Genomic DNA, 22,407 nt, shown 5'->3' on the forward strand with positions numbered 1-22,407 from the left:
TTGACTGGCAGACTTTTGGACGTGCATACATACATACATATACATATATTTATATGCGGAGATACAGCTAGACATTATTATCATCGCGTTCAACTTTGTTCTTCAGCAAGAGGTCAATGAACACTTGTGTAATTTGTACACGGATCCATATACTTACATAGATACATACATATGTACATGTACACATATGTATGTGTATACTTAGATGCGGATATAAAAATTAAGAAAAACGTACCTATGAATTTGGAAGCTCTTTTTCTATTTTTGGAGTTGAGTACGGTGCACCCACACTAAATATAAATTCATGCGCATACTTCAATATAAAACCCTGAAAGCTTCTTATCTAATTTACATTATTTACTTTAGTTTCTGCTTGTGACCATAGTCTATTCACACTTTATTGAATGCAGACGCATGACGTTTGCGATCATTTACCGCTACGATCGTATTTTCATTTAATTGAAGTTAAATCATTTCAAATTCACATCAAACAAACACTTTTTGGGGGTTCTGAACTCGAGCTAAACTCAGCTGAAGTTTCATTTAAGGGGCTATACCAGTGTGACACTTTCAAAAAAATTTTTTTATTTGCTTTTTCGATAGTTTATATTTCCAAAAATATCCTGTGAAATCGGCAAGGTCGTATCTTGAATAGTTTTTGGATGGCAGCGTTCTAAAGAGCGACCACTCGCAGGTACAAATATACATATATGTATATTACATATGTACTTACTTATAGGTATGTAAGTAACTGAAACTTTAAACGCGTTTTTCTTGAAACAACATTTTTCAAAATTGCTGGCATCATAACTCTACGAGAAATTAACCGATCGACTTCAAATTGAAACTGAGTATTGTTGAATACATTTACTATACAATGACCTACGATCCTTTTGATTGTTTGAAAATTGTCAATTTGGCATTAAAAAACGACTATTTTTTACCTAAAAAACAATTTTTTTTTCAAAATTGCGCCATTTTGTTAATTTTTGATATTTTTCAAAGATCATAGGTCATTGTAGAGGAAATATCCTTATGTTTAATCAACTTTTTGAATTTTTTGGTTTCAGCTACTCATTCGGCCGGAATAATGCCAGCAGTTGCGACACTTTTTTTTGGCCCCTCTGAAGGCAGCCCATAACTCCGTTATTTTTCAATATTTTTATAAAAAAAAAATCTTAAAATATAGCTGAAAATATACATTATTACGTTTAAAGAAGTTCTAAATATTCAATTGCGCACTTTCTCTTAAAAAAATTCTTGAAAATCGCATAATTTTTCATGCGTTATACTGGTATAGCCCCTCAAGTTTTCACTCTAAAAAAGTAAATGTTTCACAGATAAATAACCAGCGATTCAAATCAGTCATTGCTCACAAAACGGTGATGTGCTGATGTGCCGCTCATACGAAAAAGCTTTCGTGATCACTCAAATCCTTTGGAACTTTCTAAAACCAGTTAAGATATACTTTTATTGACAATTAAAAGGTTTTCAACCAATATTTTTTAAAGATTAATAAGTTTTCCGTTTAAATAATAAATCATTAAGTATTTTGCTAATGAGACAAAGGAACGGAGCGCCAGCAGTAGGAAAGCCATGCGCAATTTATTTCATTCCTGACATTAATTACACTGTCCAACAGCATTTTTGGAACAGAATAGCGACCCTATAATTCTGAAAGGGTATGTTGAGTAGATCATTTCTGTAGAACAAACTTATGGTCCAGCCCGTCTGAGTTTTTTTTTACAGTGGGTCAAAGTTTTCATTTTTTGGTTGAAGGGAGCATTATACTATATGAAAAAAATGTTGTAAGTTAATGTCTGAGAGAATTCTTATGGTCAGAGTTGTATTGTGGAATTGTATGAGGATTATTTTTGTGGAACTGGTTTCTTTATGGGTCAATTTGACCCTTTTTTCGAGAAAATCAAAAAATATCCTTTAAAAAAGGACATTTAAGGATTAAAATATTCTACGAAAATGTTTGGCGGAAAATTTCAGTGGGGGTCACCAAAGACACCATTTTTGTAAATAAAGCCCTTTCTTCTTCTTCTTTACTGGCGTAGACACCGCTTACGCGATGATAGCCGAGTCAACAATAGCGCGCCAGTCGTTTCTTCTCTTCGCTACGTGGCGCCAATTGGATATTCCAAGCGAAGCCAGGTCCTTTTCCACTTGGTCCTTCCAACGGAGTGGAGGTCTTCCTCTTCCTCTGCTTCCCGCGGCGGGTACTGCGTCGAATACTTTCAGAGCCGGAGTGTTTTCATCCATCCGGACAACATGACCTAGCCAGCGTAGCCGCTGTCTCTTAATTCGCTGAACTATGTCAATGTCGTCGTATATCTCGTACAGCTCATCGTTCCATCGAATGCGATATTCGCCGTGGCCAACGCGCAAAGGACCAGAACTTTTTTTTTTTCGCAGAACTTTTCTCTCGAAAACTCGCAACGTCGACTCATCGGTTGTTGTCATCGTCCAAGCCTCTGCACCATATAGCAGGACGGGAATTATGAGCGACTTATAGAGTTTGGCTTTTGTTCGTCGAGAGAGGACTTTACTTTTCAATTGCCTACTCAGTCCGAAGTAGCACCTGTTGGCAAGAGTAAATAAAGCCCTTTACGATTGATAAAAAAATTATAATTTTGTTTTAATAGTGGTTTATTATAGTATGTACATATTTATTTTTTTACTTCAGCAGTAGTAGGACAATGGATTAAAGATTAAACTTAATATGCTTTCCTGTATTTAGCTTGACGTGAATGTTCCGATGTGTCAAGGTTTCTGTACAAGCCCCATACGTATTCAGCAAGCATTACACTTTGGGATTTCCCTTTGAATCTTTCTTCCAATACCTGATGAAACCTTTCACCGTGTTCATCTGAAACCGCTCCAAGGTTTTCTTTAAAAAAATTGAGATGAGAGTGCAGAAAATGCAGCTTTAGTGACATCTTAACGCCAATATTGTTAAAACCGATTAGCATGCTTTCAATATTTTCTGCATAGTTTTGTGCTTTTGAGTTTCCAAGGAATTCTGATATAACCAGCTGCATAAAGTCAAATGCTGTCTTTTGCATATCCGACAGATGACCATAAAATTCTTCATCTTGTAATAATTTTCTTATATCGGGTCCAACGAGCATTCCTAGAAAAGGTAGTTTACATTAAATGAAATAAATTATTTCTTGAAACCGTATTTTACCTTCTTTTAATTTTGCTGCAGATAATCTGGGGAAAATTGTTTGAATGCGTTTGAAAGCATATCCTTGTGTATTTAAGCTTTTAATAAAATTTTTCACCACGCCCAACTTAATATGCAGCGGTGGAAGTATGACCTTATCTTTTGGGACAAGAGATTCATGAATTACATTTACATAAGTCACCAATAATATTTTCCTTACGTTCTTCGAAATATTTAATATGATAATGGCTGCTGGTAGCACGTGAATCCCATTTACAAAGAAAGCACATATATTTTGTGTATCCTGTTTGCATTCCAGTCAATATTGCAATCATTTTGAAGTCTGCGCATACTTCCCATTTATATTTATAGTATTCAATTTTATTTAAGAGACTTGAAATATTTGCGTATGTTTCCTCCTTTTTTGTAGAATACGCCACCGGTATTGATGGATGCTGATTTCCATTGTGCAGTAAAACTGCTTTTAAGCTGTGTTTTGAACTATCTATAAATAGTCGCCAAGCGGAAGAGTCCAGTGGAAGCTTTAGATATTTTAGAACCTCTTCAATACTGCAACAGTATACAAGTTCAACTGATTTTTTTAAATAACTTTCCAAATCGGCGTGCCTTTTTCTTGGCGATGTAACTTTTACATCGCTTTTATCAAATTCCTGTTTTTCAATCTGGAACATAATATTTCAGCTTTCTCTTTTGTTAGTCCTAAATCTCTTACGAGATCTTCAAAATAAGCTTGGTCTATCAAATTAGGACATATGTTTAAACCACCAGGAGGCAAGTAACTTATATCTGATATGTTTTCAACCGCCGCTGTTATTTCTGTATTGGCGTATGTCATATTGGCCGAAAATGTATGTGTAGTAGAGATGAGCGATATGGTGATTTTTCGATATCTGTGATTTCAGTGATTGCTATTTTTAAAGCACTGTGATTTTATATTGCTATTGCGATCGCAACTAAGTCGACGTTAAAATATCGTTGTTGTTGTTGTAGCGGCAGATTCTGCCAATTTGACACTGTTTGGCCGAATAAAAGTCCTGATCTGTTCCACTTACGTAGACCCGACTGTCGTGGGAACGACGAAAACATTTTGTCGTTATTGGCGGCAAATTCTCTTTTGGCTCCTGTAACTCGAGTGAAGTTTTTCCGCCTTTCTTTTCACTACATTTTCGCAAATGTTGGAGCGGTACGGCTACCTGACACTTAGACCGTATAGCATAGTTCATTTGTATGTTGGTATGATGGTTTCACACATTTCTTAGAAGGAATTACTATTAGTGTGGTGATAATTTGTTTGTTTAGAATACCCGCTTTTAATATTTTCAAGATCTAATAATTAACGGGAGTTTCCTAATCTTTGGGAAAATATTAGGGTTGGGTTTAGTATCGCGCCGGTTAATTTTCGCTTACTGTACCTAAACGACAGAACCAAATTGAAAATTTTAAACACGCATGTATGCGTAAATTATCGAACTTTATTTTAAATCATATTTTATAAAAATCGGTTCACAAATTTTTCCAAAAATTCACTTTAAAAAATGATATTTTTTGCAAATTTCTCAATATATGCTAGTGTATTTTCACCTAATGTGCATTGTACCAAACCAATTATGGATACATTTTCACGCACATATATTACTTATGAATTATAAAAACCACTAGTAATGTTTTTAATTACTTTTGATTGTTAATTTCTTTGTAAATCTTTAAATATAATACACCTTTTTCTGCATTGAGTTCAATAATGCGAAAAACCAAAAATTTAAAAGTTCGATCCTTCCTCTTTCCAATAAGGGGGCGTGAGGGGGGGTAGCCCTCCCCTGTTTTTCTCCATAAACGATACTAAACCGGCGCGATACTAAACATTTCCCAAATATTAAAACCCCGTAATTTTTTTATTCCATAATTTCTTCTGAAATTAATTAGTTACAATTCTTGTTTTCATCACAAACAATAAGTAAAATTAAAACTTTAATTAAAACAAATTAAAATATTCCATAATTCCATTTTGCTTACATTTCATCTACCACTTCAAACATCTGCTATACTTCACTTCTTTTCCTTGATACATTTCCTGCCATTATTAAAAATTATAAGAGCGTTACACTCAAAACTTCAAACCGCTATGACGAAAAATAGCATATACGATATATATTTATGTACAATACCCTGAAGAAAGTTGTTACTTTTCTGCTATTTGCTATTGTGATCGTAATTCACAGGTTTGAACTGCTATCGTAAATCACAGGTTTCGAACTGCGATCGCTATTCACAGGTTCGAACTGCGATCACAGTTTAGAACTGCGATCGCTGTTCACAGGTTCAAACTGCGATCACAGTTTCGAACTGCGATCGCAATCGCAGTTCACAGAAGAGAACTGCTATTTATAAATTGTGATCGCAGTTCCGATTTGCGATTTTTCAATCACAGTGAAAAAATCACCGGTAGTGAAATATCGCTCATCACTAATGTGTAGGCGGTTGAGGCACCGGAACACCTTCACAGCACACTTCTGGTAAAATGACATTATTTGTTGTTTCGTATGTCATTATCGCGTAGTGCCTTTGGCTTCTACCAAATTTGTAATTTACGCAGAAATAGCATGTATCTGATTTGTGATTTTCAGGTTCAATCCATGTAATAGGCGCAGAAAATGGCAGCGCCTTAGTGTTGCCTTTGTACCAGGTCAAAAGACCACTTTCGCAAGTAGTACATACAGTTTTTGGTATCCAAGCTTCACATAAAAATCGTATTCCAAAGAAAAGAAAATATGGTTCTTCAATTGTAGGGAATATCTTTCTTCTGCTTTGAAGGTGCGTAAAATGTCCACAAATAAAACAAAACCAATCTCTTAATTTGCAAACAGAATCCGCCATGCTTATTTAAGCTTTAATTGTTTTTTTTTTTATATTAATTTTAGTAAAAGGTCACAGTCACAGTGTTTGGCCCGGAGTCAGTCTGTTTGTTCGTCCGTCTGTTTGTATATATGTACATATGTATGTGAAATAGCCCTTTAGTTTTTGAGATATCTTCTCACCAAGAAGCTGGGCGAAATATCATACTGGAATCAAAATCGGAAATTTGGCATGTGTTAATGTCTAAAGCAATGATGTAATATTGAAATAAATTGTTCTGATCGAGTCTCTGTAGTAATGTACATATGTATAGCTGCCATACAAACTGACTGATTAAAGTTCTTGTAATGCTTTTTTTGTATTTGTATTTTCGGTACAACCGAAGTTAACTTTTTGTTATTTTTTTAATCGCATATTTGACATTCGGAATAAAATAAAATTAATTCAAAAGTAAACTAAATTATTTTTTTAATGAATAATTGCAACCATGTCTGTGATAATCTGTGACACAGATCTTATCTGAGAAGGGAATATGTACACACATATGTATGTACATATGTATGTATATCAATTTCGAAATATGTAGTCTCATTATGAACCACTCAGCGATTTCAGGCTGCTAAACTTCTGGTATTAATTTGGTCTTAAACGCGTACCCATCATCCATACTAATATAATAACAAAACCTTATTTGTTCATATTGAAACTTATCACATCTTGAATCACTAGAGATAGTAGAGATATTCTTCAGACGGCTGATTTCTAAATCCAGTTTCAAGTGTTTGAAGATGAAGATTGACCAATGCCATCTCCCCAGATTAAAAATTGTGTGTATGTATGTATGTGTCTATAGCGAGATAGGCCATTATGTGTGCTTGATGAGAAGTTGAAAAAAAATACATACATATGTTATATGGGAATTTTCGCAAAAAATGTAATACTCTGTTGTAAGTACACATACAGGCAAATTTTCATATACATACATCATACATATACATATGTACATATGCCTATGCATTTATATCTGAAATTACTCTCCGTTCTGTGCGTTCCTGCGCCGTAGTTATTCATTGTTTGCATACTTCGTTTTGCTTCGTATGCATTTGGCGTAGTTCGTCTGTTGAAAACTCGTGCAATGCCTCCCAGACAAAACTGCACGGACCTAAGCACACATGCACTTTGAGCAGTATGCAGTTGAAAACCGTTGCACTGCCTCCACGTGTAGTTCAAGTTCAAAGCTGTTATATTCGCCAACGTTGTAGTAGCCGCAGCCAAGTTTTGCACTTTTTTGCTCAACTTACATTTTATTCAACGACGCTTTGTTAAATCGGTTGACGTCGGCGTAGTCTGCGGAGAACTTTCTCAGCAGCGATGTCGTCAGCTGTAGACATAATTTTTTGTGTGTGTTTTCAATGCAAACGCAATGTAAAACGAATGTGCATAAGTTTGCAGATTTGTATAAGTATGAGTACTCACAGGCACGCATTTTCTCACAAAATCTGTTAATTTATCCTGAATAGGAATGGAAATTGTAGCGCTGCACTGGATAAAAATATATCCTAAATTTTGGGAAGGTATCTTGTCATATAGGAAATGATTCTATATAAGGATTCGATTTGTATAATTTTGCAACATGTTGCTACATAGTTTAATAGTTTCGTTCACCTAATGATTGTTTTAAAGTTCCAATTGCAATCGAAAATATCGGTCAATCTGTGCGATATATTATAAAAATTCCGAAGGAGTCGTTTATGCATCTTTGTGCCTAAAATGTATAAAATCGGGGAAAATTGCCCTAGACCCTTATAGCCCTTGCTTAGCCTTTCTAACTTGTTCAATATTAAATTTTGCCAGCGCCTGATGGAATTTCTTAAGCTTAATCTTTCGGTTACACCTGAACTTAGCCCTTTCCTACTTGTTATGGAAATTATTTTGATATATTTATGATTTCTTTAGATTATTGAAAAAAACCGTTAAATTGTTAAATATACATATGTATGTAGATATGTATATAGATATAACATTGAGAGAAATAAGCAGCACTCATGCTCAAAAGTTGAGTTTCACGTTATGCTATTTGTTTTCGCGCTGTGTGGTTGTATGCTACAGCAACGGCAGAAGAGCTACCGCAACCTCTTTTTTAGTAAGGGTCAATGAACGACAAAACGAAAATTCGGCAAATAAAGAATGGAGGAATAAAAAGATGTTAAGGTATGTATGTATACGGCGTTTGCGTAGATGTATGTATGCACTATATATAATTGAGCTATGCCCAACGTCAACATTACAATTTTGGGTACTATTGGGCCCGCCGAATCAAACTTCGGCAGAGAGTTTCTTATAAAAGTCTAATATTTTATAATTTTTATGACAGTATGTACATATGTATATACATATATGTATACGAGCCAAATGTTGTGGGATAATCACAAAGATTCAATGACTGATGATATATTGTATCGACAACGTACAAGGTGCAACGATCTAACGATATCATTCAGTGATGCAATGTGCAATGAAGCATTGATTGCTATCGAGAATCTTTGCATTGCTATTGCGAATTGAGCTCACCGAATCGAAGTGCATCTGATTTATTCAACACAGATATCAATCGTGAACTACAGTACGATACTGTAGAAATGGCAGGCATTGTTAGTCGCAATGTTCCACTACTAAATGATGAACAAAAAATTATTTACGACCGCATCATGCTGGCAGTTTCGGCAGGACAAGGAGGATTCTTTTTTTTTGGATGCACCAGGTGGAACTGGCAAAACATTCCTTATTTCGTTACTTCTGGCCGAGATACGATCAAAAAATGACATCGCATTGGCCGTTGCATCTTCTGGCATTGCAGCAACTTTATTAGATGGAGGCAGAACAGCTCATTCAGCATTTAAGCTGCCGTTGAACATTCAAAATAATCCAAATGCAGTGTGCAACATAAAAAAACCATCGCCTATGGCCATAGTGCTGAAACAATGTAAAATTATTATTTGGGATGAATGCACTATGGCACACAAACATTCGCTTGAGGCATTAGATAGGACATTAAAGGATATAAAAAACAATAATAAACTATTTGGCGGCACTTTGTTACTTCTTTCTGGTGATTTTAGACAAACTCTTCCCGTTATTCCACATTCAACGTACGCTGATGAAATTAATGCTTGCTTAAAATCATCGCGACTATGGCGTAATGTTGAAAAAGTACAGCTGACGGTGAACATGCGCGTTCAAATGCTTCAGGATCCATCCGCCGAAAATTTCTATAAACAACTGTTAGATATTGGTGATGGGAAAGTTGATGTACATGAAAATACTGGATGCATTAAATTACAGACGGACTTCTGCACAATCATCGACTCGCAAAATACTCTCATCGATCCCATATTTCCCGACGTACACACACAATATGCAAATCGTAAGTGGCTGGCAGAAAGAACGATTTTGGCAGCTAAAAATGTAGACGTGAATGGGTTAAATTTAAAGATTCAACAGTTGTTGCCTGGGGACTTGGTGTCATACAAATCTATCGATGCAGTTTGCGATACCAACCAGACTGTGAATTATCCAATTGAGTTTTTAAATTCATTGGATTTGCCAGGCATGCCACCACATTATTTACAATTGAAGGTTGGATCTCCGATTATTCTGCTTCGCAATTTAAACCCACCACGGCTGTGTAATGGCACAAAATTAATGAAAAACGTCATTGAAGCCATCATCTTGAATGACAAGTTTCAAGGCGAAAATGTGTTGCTGCCACGAATCCCTATGATTACTACAGATGTGCCAATTGAATTCAAACGCACTCAATTCCCCATTAGATTGGCATTCGCTATGACGATCAATAAGTCACAAGGCCAGACATTGTCTGTATGTGGCTTAGATTTGGAAACACCATGCTTATCCAACGGACAACTATGTATGTATATGTGGCATGTTATCGCGTGGGAAAACCCTCCAGTTTGTTTGTGTTGGCTAAAGACGGACTAACCAAGAATATTGTACACTCTATTGCACTGAGAGATAAATTTTTTTTTTCAATTGCCATAATTGATAGGATAATATGAATAATTATTTTTTTATTTAGAAAGCTATCAAAAATTGTAATTTAAAATATATGTATTCGTTACTTTAATAAGGATTAATTTATTAACTTAAATAAAGCATACTTTCATTGTTTATAATGCTTTCGATTATAAGTACATCCCCGCATACTTAGTAGTAGATAGTTATTTTTATTGAACTAAAAGAATGTTTCCTAGAAATAATATGCATGGCAAAACAACGTTTGCCGGGTCAGCTAGTATATGTACATATATTAATGTAAGTTTAGGTTTCGAATATGAAAATACAGGGTTTCGATTTTGAAAAAAAAAAAACACGGAAATAAACATAATTTTGGTGATATAATACGTTCAATTTATTTGCATGACTGACTTTTACTCTTAACAAAACATACACTTAAATTTAGTTTGTACTTTTTCACATTATACGCACATACATATGTACATATTAATTTGTAAGGGCTGGTTTAAAGAAGCGGTCGAGACTTGTTTGTTTCTTTTCTTTTGTGTAATAGCTCCTGACAATTTTCGTACGCATATTAATAAGATGTGATATCTGATTTGCATCATTATTGTTTTCATACCACTTTATCAAGGTATTGATGCAATCAACTGCTTCGGAAAAACTGACTTTCTGTTGTTGCATATCTTCCTCGACAACTGGTTCTTCATCTTCATTGTCAGACACTTCGAAATCTTCATCATCTTCCGTATTTTGGTCGTCGTTCCAATTTTCGATGTCTTCACTGCTGACGTCAACACCACCCACCTTGGACAATAACGATTGTACCTCTCGAAGTGTATCATCGTGAGACCTATTTGATCTAATCAATGTAAGCAATGGAATTTCGTCTTCGCTGTCGTATTGATCATCATCCCACTGTTTTATATTTTTCCAAGCTTTTATAAGCACAGCTCTTGGCAATTCATCCCATGTTAATTTAAGCAGCAAGATGGCATCACGAATTGAATGTCCTTTCAAAATATTCTCAACCGGAATGTTTTCTTGTGCTACAATGTTCCATAACAGTTTAGCCCGGTATTCTAACTTGACCAGTCTTATGGGATTTTGATCCATGGGCTGCAAAACAGCTGTCACGTTAGGTGGTAAAAGCATTGCCGCAATGTTTCCATCATCTGACTGTAACTTGTCAATTGGCTTATGTGCAGCACAGTTGTCAATCAGCAATAGTGCCCTTGGTGGTAAATTATTTTCAGCAGAAAATTTGCGAACCTGACAAATGTTTTAGCACACTTAAAAATTTTAAAGGATAGAAAAAATAAATTTACCTGCTTAATAAAGGAATGATGGAACCAGCGGAAGAATAGCTCTGAATTCATCCAAGACTTTTGCGAGTTATCATATTCCAATGGGTTTTCAAACCCCTTGAAGCAACGGGGGTTTGCGGATTTACCAATTATCAATGGTTTCAACTTATGCGAACCATCTGCGTTCGCACACAACATATATGTGATTCTATCCTTTGCTATTTTTCGGCCAGGTGCCGTCTTTTCGTTTGCCGCGACAAATGTTTTATCGGGCAGGAAACGATAAAATAATCCAGATTCATCTGTGTTATAAAGCTGCATGTCCGAAATTTCCATTTCATCCATTTTTGCCCGCAAATTATGAATGAGCGGTGTTATTCCTGACTTGTCGCTTGAGAGGATTTCCCCACAAATTTTTAAGTGGCGAATACCGAATCTTTTCTTGAAATTTGCAAGCCATCCATCACTTGCATGAAATTGTTTTCCTGTGTGCAATTTGGCAAATTCGAGCTTGGCTCTTGCCTTTAAAATTGGACCACTCATTGCACAATTACGCTGTCTTTGGCTTAAGAACCATTTATACAACCTTGCCTCAAGAACGGGATATTCCGATTTATGTAAAGTTTTCTTGGTTGCAACTTCATGTGTGTTTGCCACTGCCTCCAAAATTTCATGACGTTTTTTCTTTATTTTTGAGATGGCCGCCTTAGATACATTATAATCCAACGCCAATCGATTTCCATGAATACCTTCATCGAGTTTTCTTAAAATCTCAGCTTTTTGATGCAAATTTAATCTGATTTGCAATGATTTTCTCTGCTTTGTTGGCATTTTTTAACACACTAACCATAAACAACTCGCAAGTTTAAACGCTCATGACACACTATGTATGTATGTATGTACCTCGCGACACCGACTATAATTTTTTACATAGAAATTCGGGGAATACATAGCAATGAGGGGAATACCCGAGCTTGTTTTTCTTGCAAAACAAACGGTTGGGTTTGAAAAAAAAGAAAAGCTCAAAAAAGTTAACCCAAAGTTTTGCTTTCTATAGCAAATAGCAATTGCTTATCAGCCATGTATTATTATATTATTGGAACATGATGCAGTATAATACAGTATCTTCAGGATAATTGCATTTCAAAAACAGCAACATTTTTTATTCAAATAACCGTGGAGTCAATTAACTAAAACTCGTATAATTAAGCAATTCGTTATATTATAGGAATCCCGCTTAATTGGGCAAACTAATTAATTAAATATTTATTCAGTTTTTAGTAATAATATTTTTTAAATTTAAACGGAAAAAATATAAGCAACAAAAACTACACGTTTTTAGAGATTATTATTATAAAATAAACAAATAAGGAAGGGCTAAGTTCCGGTGCAACCGAACATTTTATAATCTTGCAGCTTGCAGGAATCAAAGACAAGGAAATACTCTAAGGTAATATAGAGATAAAGTCAGATATATAGGGGCAAGGCCAAGATTTCGGTCAAATTTATCTATTTTAGCCACAAAGACACACTGTTATGAGTAAAACACGCCCTCTTATTTTCATTGGGATAACTCACATATTGGCCGATACATGCGGTACAAAGTCACCCGGAAATTCGAAAATCTTTATATTAAGTACAAGTATATTGAGGCAAAGGGAATTGGTTCGGTTCAACCCATTTTTGACAAATAAATAATAATCTCTTAATTTCAGTTATATATACCACACATTTACCGACATTATCGATCAAAAGTCAACTATAGGTACCGCAGTCTAAATATTCGGTATCTACGAGCTTCAACAGTTTTTAATGGATTTAAACAAATTTTGGTCATAAGGTGAAACACACTAAAGACTTTATTCATGCTAAGTTTAATCCCGTTTTTTAATATCAATTGCTTCTTAATATGTATCTGCACTAGAAACTGAACGAATCAAGTGGAATTTAAAAATGTTTTATTTGGGAGGTAGGCGTGGTTTTTGTCCGATTTCGTCCATTTTCTTAAAGTTACATAAGAATGTAAGAAGAATGCCATGTATTGAATCTGGTCGAAATCGTTTGGTCGAGTCCCGAGATATGTGATTTCACTAAAAAGTGGGCGGTGCCACACCCATCGTCCAATTTTCATACCGGCTCCCATCAGCTCACGACTTCCGGTCCTTGACCAAGTATCCTCTGGGTAGCAAAAGAACATACGTTTAAAGGCGAGATAAATCGAAAAGGCGAAACATCCCCTCCACAAGGTTGTGCGCTGGGTTTGGGACCCGCCATGTAAAAAACACGACCAATGAAAACTAGTCGACAGCCTCGGATGAGAGCCACCCTGGAATGTCCGGTGCCTTAATTGGGAAAGTGCCAATGCCCAGCTTGGTAATGTCCCCGTTAGAGTGAAGGCTGACATCACCGCCGTCCAAGAAATGCGATGTACGGGACAAGGACTGAGGCGGTTAGTATGTATTAAGACTTGCACTCCTATTCCCAGAGAGCACTCGTCAACAACTCGGTATAAGGGAACTGTGTTCAGGCTCCTTACGTACAGCTGCGACCGAACCCATTGCTTTTCGGAAAAAGTGTTTCGAAAGCTTCGCAGCGTAGAGAAAAAAGACTGCCTACCTCGCAACGTTACGATCGACCCAAACACGTGCGAGATGGGATATATACCGAGAGTTGAAGAAGGAAGCTACATGCATTCGCAATCGACGACAATGGATCAGATGTTCCATTGACCGACCATGAAGAAGTTCGAATAGTAATTGCCCGTCCGAAAAACAAAAAAGGGGCGGGGGCTGATGGATTGCCGGCCGAGATATTCAACCACAGCGGCGAGAATCTGATAAAAAGCATGTATCAGCTTCTTTGTAAAATATGGTCGGACGAAAGCATACCCAAATATTGGAATTTAATTGTGCTCTGCCCAATCCACAAAAAAGGAGACCCCACAATCTGCGGCAAATACCGTGGGATAAATCTCCTAAACATCGCATATAAAGTTCTATCGCTCGTATTCTGTGAAAGATTAAAGCCCACCGTCAACAATCTGATTGGACCTAATCAGTGTGGCTTTGGACCTGAAAATCAACTACTGACCAGATGTTCAATACACCCCAAATTTTGGAGAAGACCCGTGAAAATAGAATCGACACACAGCACGTTTTCGACGATATCAACGCTGCTTCTGAAAGCACGAAAAGGTGCTGCTTTATGCCACGATGTCTGAATTTGGTATCCCCGCGAAACTAATACGGCTGTGTAAACAGACGTTGAGCAATACCAAAAGTTCCGTCATGATCGAGAAGAACCTCTCCAAGCCGCTCGTTAGCAAACGAGGTTTCACACAAGGCGACTCCCTATCGCATGACTTCTTCAACCTGCTCTTGGAGAAAATAATTCGAGCTGCGCCGTTAGTTTTCCTTTCTCCAGAATGGATAAAAAAGCGAAGCAGGTGGGTCAGACAGTGAACGAGGGCAATGGGAAATATCTACTGTCATCAAACAAACTGTCGTCACTGTTAACAGTCAGAACTTCGAAGTTGTAGATAATTTCGTCTATCATTAACACCACAAACAGTGTCAGCCTCGAAATCCTACGCAGAATAACTCTTGCCAACAGTCCTCTCTCGATGAACAAAAACAAAACTCTATAAATCACTCATTATTCCCATCCTGCTATATGGTGAAGAGGCATGGACGATGACAACAACTGATGACGTTATGAGTTTTCGAGAGAAAGGTTCTGCGAAAGATTTATGGTCCTTTGCGCGTTGGATACGGCGAATATCGCATTCGATGGAACGATGATCTGATCGATCTTTTGAGTGCTCAAAAATGCTGTTCTTTCAGTCGATGTGCGAGAGTTTGCATTGTTGTGGTGAAGAGTGATCCAATTTCAGTGATTGGTTTTCATAATTTCTTGAAAGAGAACTGACAATCAAGGGGTTGTTTCGCACACATGCTCTATTAGTTTGCGCACATCATCAATAGTTTCATCTTGGAATGAACTACGACCTCGATTGAATTCACCATACCATCGATAAAAACTGATCTTAATGGAGCTTCATCAACAAAAATCTAATTAAGTCCATCAATCCACTGTTGCTGACTTAATTCAAGTCGAAAGTTGTACAACATAATCGGGCGAAAATGTTCGCGTTTTAACACCATCTTTTGACTGAGATGAATATTTTAAGTAACTGTAAACAACACAAATAGCGCTCATATGTCAAAACGTTCTGATTTTTTATACCAAAATGTTATAGTTTACGATAAAGTTGTGAGTTGCCAGATTGCAGCACTAGGGTTGCCAAATCCCGAAATATAAAAGGCAACCTACATACAAAGTGAAAGAACCATAATGGAATTTAAAATTACGATATGTGGGGGCGTGGTTTTTTCGGTATCGCCATTTTTCACAAATACAAATTTATACAAATATCAAAATAATGCTAAGAACCAAATTATGTTGCAATAGGTCAAGTAGGTCTTAACAAATGGGATTACACTAAAATTTGATGTTTATTATCAGACAGTTTTCCATATTAGAGTTTTATAACTTAATTTGAAGCTTAGTTTTAAAACTTTGTAGGCTTTCGTTTAACGGCCAAAGGCCATATGCAAACAATTTTATCACGATATCTCAAATTTTAGTCAAGGCATTGCTTGCAGAGATAGACGAACAGACAGACGGTTAGATAGTCATGAGGTTCTCATCTCATCGTCCTGATCATTTATATATGCATACATAACTCTATAACGGTGTGGATTAGTTGTCGGTGATACAAACAATCGTTAGGTGAATAAAACTATTATCCTCTGTAGAAACATGTTGAGAGAGTATACGATAACAACAACGGTTATTCAAACTGATTTACAAAACAAACAAAGAAAAAAATACATATGTATATATTTTGTTTTTATATCAATATAGAAAACCTCAAATGTTAAAGGTCAGACAGATCTTCGTTGTGAAATCTATATCTAAATCTGAAATACTATTGAATATTCCGTCGATATTAATAAATCCAGCAGTATTATTTCACAATTATTCTTATCTTAAACTTATATGTGCTTGTACATACATATGTACATATATATAAATATATATATGCACAGTGTAAATGTCGTACACATTTTATTGGACTTTACCAAAGCAGCTCTTGATTGATATTCCCTACGTGCGCCGTCACACATGAGATTTATCAAATAATCTGTGGGTCACGCAAGAGATATGGTGGAATGTTATTTATAATACAAGTTAGCACAGCGTAACGAAGTACGATTAGTCTGACAGTTTTGGGCCAAAATTCCTACGAAAACTTCAGGAGCATTGTCCCCTCTGTAAACCAAAATCGGAAAGGGTGAAGTGTGTCCACAATCTCAATTTCCGATTGCGAATTATTGCAAAGCTGAAAAGTTCGGCTGAAATAGTATGTACATACATGCATACATATATAATATGTATATTTTTAAGTTAAACAATTCGAAAAGTTTGTTTCGATCGAACCATGGTGTTATCAGTTTAGGTGATAATGGCAAAAACACTTTCGAACAGGGGCAGCTCTTTGATTGGAAAAATTTAATTATTAAACTTCGCTAGTGCTACTATGACGAAATTATTATTTTTATGGGGCCTATAATACGAATAATTTGAAATTTTTGGGAGAAACTGGTTAAGTTCTTTCTTGAAGGTGACAACAATTGCTTTGTTATTAGAAAATGATAATAGAATAATTATTACGTGCACCATAATACAATTAGTAATTCTTGAAGTATAATTAGTAATTATTGAAGTGTAAGAATTTTTTTTTTCAAAGATCAATTGTTGTACACACACTTTATTCCACACAAAAAGGAGTTCTACGCGAAGAAGTAGAAATGTCATAGAGGGTATGTTAGTTAGGTTAGGTTAGTATCGTATGGTAACACTAAAACATGCTTATATGTACATAGTACATATATACATACATTAATGATTTGCAAATTCAGTAAGCTTGTGCGAACACATATTTATACACACGTACGTTTGCCTGCTACCACAAAGAAAACATACAGAATTAGTATGTACCTACTTTATGTCAAAAATATACATATGGCTTTGTATAATTTCGTTATTTCTCGTTTAAGTGGCCTTGAAGCGACAAATGCGAGCTTTTCTGATAAAAAATGTACACAAAGAACGTAAAAACCAGAACGTGAGTAAAATAGATAACCAAAAACAAAATCTGATGTGCAGCGCCTATTTTTGTCTGGAAACCATTTTAAATTATGTTGAATAGCTTTAAAAAATGTATCTATAGTACGTTCTTTGTCGATCTAGTAAATATTGTATAGCTTTTCCTTCATACCCTATTTTTCATCCGTTCCAAGAAATGTTAAAGTAAAAAAATTCTTGCATAAAAGCAAACAGCAAATATTAAATTAATATTTCGTTGGTGACCATTCCTGATTATAAGGTGTTATAGTTTGTTATGAAATTAAAAAATGTCAAATTCTGCACTTTGAGGTTCTCGAAGTTGTCGAAAAATTTCTTCACACGGTAGACTAATCTTGAAGAATATTTTTTTTCATATTGGAACACTACCGAGAAGAAGTAATTAACAACAAGTAAGAAAGGGCTAAGTTCGGGTGTCACCGAACATTTTATACTCTCGCATGATAAAGTGATAATCGAGATTTCATTATCCGTCATTTACATATTTTTTTATTTTGGTTCCTAATGTATATATTGTATTATACAGAGAAGGCATCAGATGGAAATCAAAATAGCGTTATATTGGAAGAAGGCGTGATTGTGAACCGATTTCACCGGTATTTCGTACATGTCATCAGGGTGCTAAGAAAATATTATGTACCGAATTTAATTGAAATCGGTCTAGTAGTTTCTGAGATATGGTTTTTGGTCCATAAGTGCGCGACGCCACGCCTGTTTTAGAAAACCTGTTTTAGAAAAATAATTTTAATAAAATTTAACAATGAATTTTTATGGATTTATGAACTGTACATTGTTTCGTCCACATCGAAAGGGTTAATCCTGTCCCTCAGTGATTTTCGGTGAATTTTTATATCACGCCGACTTCTCTCACGTTCTTCCTCAAGCAACATAAGTGAAAACGTTAGCGAATACATATTTTTTGTTCGTAAAATCAATTTGAATATAAACGTTTCCACTTTTATTAATCCTAAATTTTATTTTTTCTTCTACACAGCTGATTTCGAAATGTCAAAATTAAAAATTAAGTCTGGCAACAAAAGTTTCGAATTCACATGAATTCAATGATAGCAAATTGTTCGTATTCGTAGCGGACATTCGTATTCGTAGCTTTGCTACGATGGATTGCGTGATAGGGTTGATTATATGTATTTATCCTGGTTATTACCTCTACTACTGCTCAAGGATCGGTGCAATTTGTAAATTTTCTTTGCCAAATTTTTCCTTTGACTTCATTCCACAAGTTTTCAATCGGGTTTATATTTGGATCTTGCGCTGGCCAATCAACAAATGGAACTTATTCTTGCGTAAGCTAGTTTTTCCAATATGCTGGGGATCGTTATCGTGCATAAAGGTCCAATCTGCTGGCATAACATCATAGGTGTAGGCTCCGTTGTATTTCTTAGTATATTAAGATATGCACATTTATCCATATTCTCTTCTATTTTTAGTAGTGGTCCAAACCCAAGCTAGGAAAACGAGCAAAACAAACTTTTAAATTTCCTCCACCGTGCTTTGTGGTGTTTTTGGTATATTTTGGATGGACTTGTTGGATTTTCTCTTGATGTACAAATGAATAATTTTCCAAAAATTTAAATCTTTTGATCTGTAACTATAAGCGAATGCCAAACGTACTTTATTCTTTTTCGCCAGTAGTAGTATTTTTATGCTCACACGCCCAAACAAAATATTTTCATTAAAACGTGTCCGCATTTGACATGTTCAAGCCCAATTCTGCATTGACTTCGACCATAATTTCCTTTCCATTTTCTAACAATTATTTTATCCTCGCGGCACGTTGTTTTGCGAGGCGGTGCCTTACGAATTATGTTTTGAGATAACAAATTGGAGTCACATTTCACTATATTCACTATTTTTACTTGGTTTATACCGTTTTTGTAAATCTCCCAAATAATTCCTCTTTTTTTCAAATTATCAGTATTATTCTTTTGGCATTTTATTACAATTTGTAATAAAATTAACTATTAATTACAACTTCGCAATTGAGAGCGGTTATTTGTTAAATCAAACACAACTAATGACCGAAAACTATAAGTACGTTAAATCATTGTACAATGGCTTTATGACGAAATTTAACAGAAACATATTAGCAACATCTGAATAAAAGATAAGGGTTATTTTCCTACTCAATTTAAAGAGGCGCGAGAAGCGGTATTGATCTCCTAATTATAGAAATATCACTCGCTTACAAGTAACAGCAATATTTGTAATTATGAATTCAAGTGCGCTAAATATTTGTCCATAGGTATATACATACATATGTACATATTTAAAAATTAGTATACTTTCTTTTGCTTTACTTACCATAAAAGGCGTTTTTTAGTGCAATTTCGATTCTTTGTCCTGTTGAAAAGTTTGTGCTCCTTATTTAAATCACATATGCACGAAGTAAAAACTCGTCAGCTTATAGCTTTTGTAGATTGTTTACTTATTAAAATATATATTATATATGTTTGGTGGTTATAAATTTACACCAAAAGTTTTTTTTTACTTGTTTGGTTCTGAACTTTTTAGTAACAGAAACGTCAATGACACTGAAATACACAAATCGTAGATATACTTATTAGTACTAGACACGTTAAATTACATATTCTAAAATAAAATATTAACAAAAGTTGTTCGCTCGTTTCACTTCAAGTTCTGTTAGCACTAAATTGAAGTCGCGCGGGCGTTATGCACCATTTCGGATATTGCGAGCTTTCAGCGGTACAATTTAAGCGAGTGTGTGCTTGGAATTGTTTTGGAATGAGCAACGATCCGATTAGAACCTAAATTGTAGCTTATAATGTGTAAAAGGTGTACATGTGTGTGTGTACTTTTTACTGCGTATGGTTAAACTTGTCAAGGCACTCAATACGTTAAGCATTAAGTTAGCAGCATTCACGTTTTTCCAAATACATTAACAATATGTGCATACATACGTATATACGAGTATATGTGAGAGTATTTAAACAGTGCGTTGAGATATTTCCGACGCTTTTGTTTGTGTTTAACACAAATTGTTGGTAGATGTTTCATCGGCACACGCGCTGTGCCCCGCAGATCTACGAGTAAGGGGTTTTAGGGAAAAACAAAGAACGAAAGCAGCAGTTAGACTGTTTGTAGTAGTCAGACACACTAATGGTATTTTAGGAACAAGTAATTTTAGTTTATTACATTAGCGTCATTCTCAAAAATAATTAATTTTGCATTGTCAATTTACTGCTTTCGCTCTTTTTCTCGATATACATACTAGTGTAAATAAGAGTGAAAGCGTTTGAGAGCCTATAGGCTCGGCAGCTTTTTCCTTTCGTCAAACATTTTATATTATTTGTTGTACAGAGGGTATCGTGGCTCCCTTAACTCCCACCAAAAGCTCAATTATGTATGTATGTATGTAGATGAATATCTAGCTATTGCTGCAAGTTGACTGGTAATAATTTCTCTCGTCGCACTAGAAACAATATTGACCTAGGTTCCATTCGGCGCGCACGCACACCAGCAAACAGCGGCAGCTACTAAAATTCGCACTGTTTTTAGCTATGGCAGCGTTACGTGTGTACACCTACAAATATGTACATTGAGTCGATATCATGCGTAAATGTTTTTTTTAGGTACATTGTTTTATACATACATGCATATGTATAGTATACATATATGTAAGTATGTACACACTCCAGAGAGAATGTTTTTTTGCACGCTGTCTGTTTTTATTTTTACATGACATTCTGTTTTTTTGGCATTTTTTCGGATTATCAAGCATATGTATTTCATTTCAAATTTCCCCTTCGAATGATTTTTAGTTTACATAAGTATTTGTTCATGTCAACTTTGAAGTTGTATATTCTCACATACTTATTGACTTTCATGTATTCATACAATTGTTTGATTTTAATATCTGTATTTTTTCTAGGTTTTAGAATTGTTTAAATGTTCTCGTGTACATAGATATGCATGCATATGTATGCTCAAAATGCTTTTCACTGGTTGCCAAAAATGTTTCTGTTCAAATAAATTTGTTCATTCACTTCGTTTTGGATCACTTTTTAGCGTCATATTTTTATAATTTCCGTTTAAATTTAATTCAAACTACGCTTCACCTTTCTCATTCTATTATAATGCATTACGTATGTACATACATATGGATATATGTAGGTAAATATATACAATTATAAGGAAAGTTCGTGTTTAGCTTTGAGCACGTCTACTCGGCGGATACGTTGTGGACCGCTTGCAAGTTGATTCAGTAATACCAACGACGCTAGCAAAATGTTACAGTTGTTCTGTGTCTAACCGCTGCCACTGCTGTTGTCGCTGCGCTGCTTCTGTCACTGCCGCTGTCGATGTCGCTGCTTGCGGCGGCTTAGTCGGTTACCTCAGTTGTCGACGAATCCAAGTTTATTCTGATGATGGCGATGGTGGAGGCGACGGCGAATGCGCTGGTATATTGACATCCCAGTTGCAAGGGTCATGGTGTCCACGCCGATTTTGTCCATACAATTGGGGGTTCTTCACAAGCTGTTGGCGTCGCAAATGTGAAAAAAGTGTCTTTCAACCGTCTCTCACCCCTTCGTATACGACCCTGTTGCTTTTTACGAAGGTCTCTTTGGATACACACATTCATATATACATATGCACATACATACATACACATTCGTAATGCTTAGGACAAGAGTAGAAAAGCTCACATGCATTTGCTTCACTGAAACAAGCGTAGCGTACGTAAAATAAGTATTTAAATAAGCATTTATTTATTAGTATGTACCTGAATCACTCATACATAAACATATATGTACATATGTACATGTT

The 22,407-nt window shown here is 35.5% G+C and overlaps 4 protein-coding genes across 4 annotated transcripts in view; all 4 read right to left on the reverse strand.

The window, feature by feature from the left end:
• LOC105232916 (Krueppel homolog 1) overlaps positions 1 to 21,857 on the reverse strand; it is a 37,907-nt gene extending 16,050 nt beyond the window's left edge. Inside the window, exon 1 of the mRNA XM_049462427.1 lies at positions 19,924 to 21,857. The gene's annotated coding sequence lies outside the window, so the exon portion shown is untranslated. The remainder of the gene's footprint in view (positions 1 to 19,923) is intronic.
• Positions 1,161 to 10,406, reverse strand: LOC125775422 (uncharacterized). The gene is made up of 3 exons (XM_049446009.1): positions 3,396 to 10,406; positions 3,197 to 3,334; positions 1,161 to 3,139 (listed from the first exon to the last, which is right to left on the reverse strand). Exons 1-3 carry the CDS (start codon positions 3,865 to 3,867, stop codon positions 2,724 to 2,726), a joined length of 1,026 nt encoding a protein of 341 aa, XP_049301966.1. The 5' UTR covers positions 3,868 to 10,406; the 3' UTR covers positions 1,161 to 2,723.
• On the reverse strand, positions 10,415 to 11,368 carry LOC125775523 (jerky protein homolog-like). The gene has a single exon (XM_049446180.1). It carries the CDS (start codon positions 11,237 to 11,239, stop codon positions 10,571 to 10,573), a length of 669 nt encoding a protein of 222 aa, XP_049302137.1. The 5' UTR covers positions 11,240 to 11,368; the 3' UTR covers positions 10,415 to 10,570.
• Positions 11,305 to 12,429, reverse strand: LOC125775452 (jerky protein homolog-like). The gene has a single exon (XM_049446096.1). It carries the CDS (start codon positions 12,220 to 12,222, stop codon positions 11,305 to 11,307), a length of 918 nt encoding a protein of 305 aa, XP_049302053.1. The 5' UTR covers positions 12,223 to 12,429.
• Positions 21,858 to 22,407: the final 550 nt, after the last annotated feature.

The sequence above is a fragment of the Bactrocera dorsalis genome, chromosome 1 (genome assembly GCF_023373825.1).
Source record: "Bactrocera dorsalis isolate Fly_Bdor chromosome 1, ASM2337382v1, whole genome shotgun sequence".
Taxonomy (NCBI): Eukaryota; Metazoa; Arthropoda; class Insecta; order Diptera; family Tephritidae; genus Bactrocera; species Bactrocera dorsalis.

Coding starts and splice junctions, on each gene's coding strand:
- LOC125775422 (XM_049446009.1), bottom strand. CDS start 3,867: ATGTTCCAGATTGAAAAACAGGAATTTGATAAAAGCGATGTAAAAGTT. Junction 3,335..3,395: donor TATTAAATATTTCGAAGAAC/GTAAGGAAAATA, acceptor TTGTCCCAAAAG/ATAAGGTCATACTTCCACCG. Junction 3,140..3,196: donor TGCAGCAAAATTAAAAGAAG/GTAAAATACGGT, acceptor TACCTTTTCTAG/GAATGCTCGTTGGACCCGAT.
- LOC125775523 (XM_049446180.1), bottom strand. CDS start 11,239: ATGCTTTTACCACCTAACGTGACAGCTGTTTTGCAGCCCATGGATCAA.
- LOC125775452 (XM_049446096.1), bottom strand. CDS start 12,222: ATGCCAACAAAGCAGAGAAAATCATTGCAAATCAGATTAAATTTGCAT.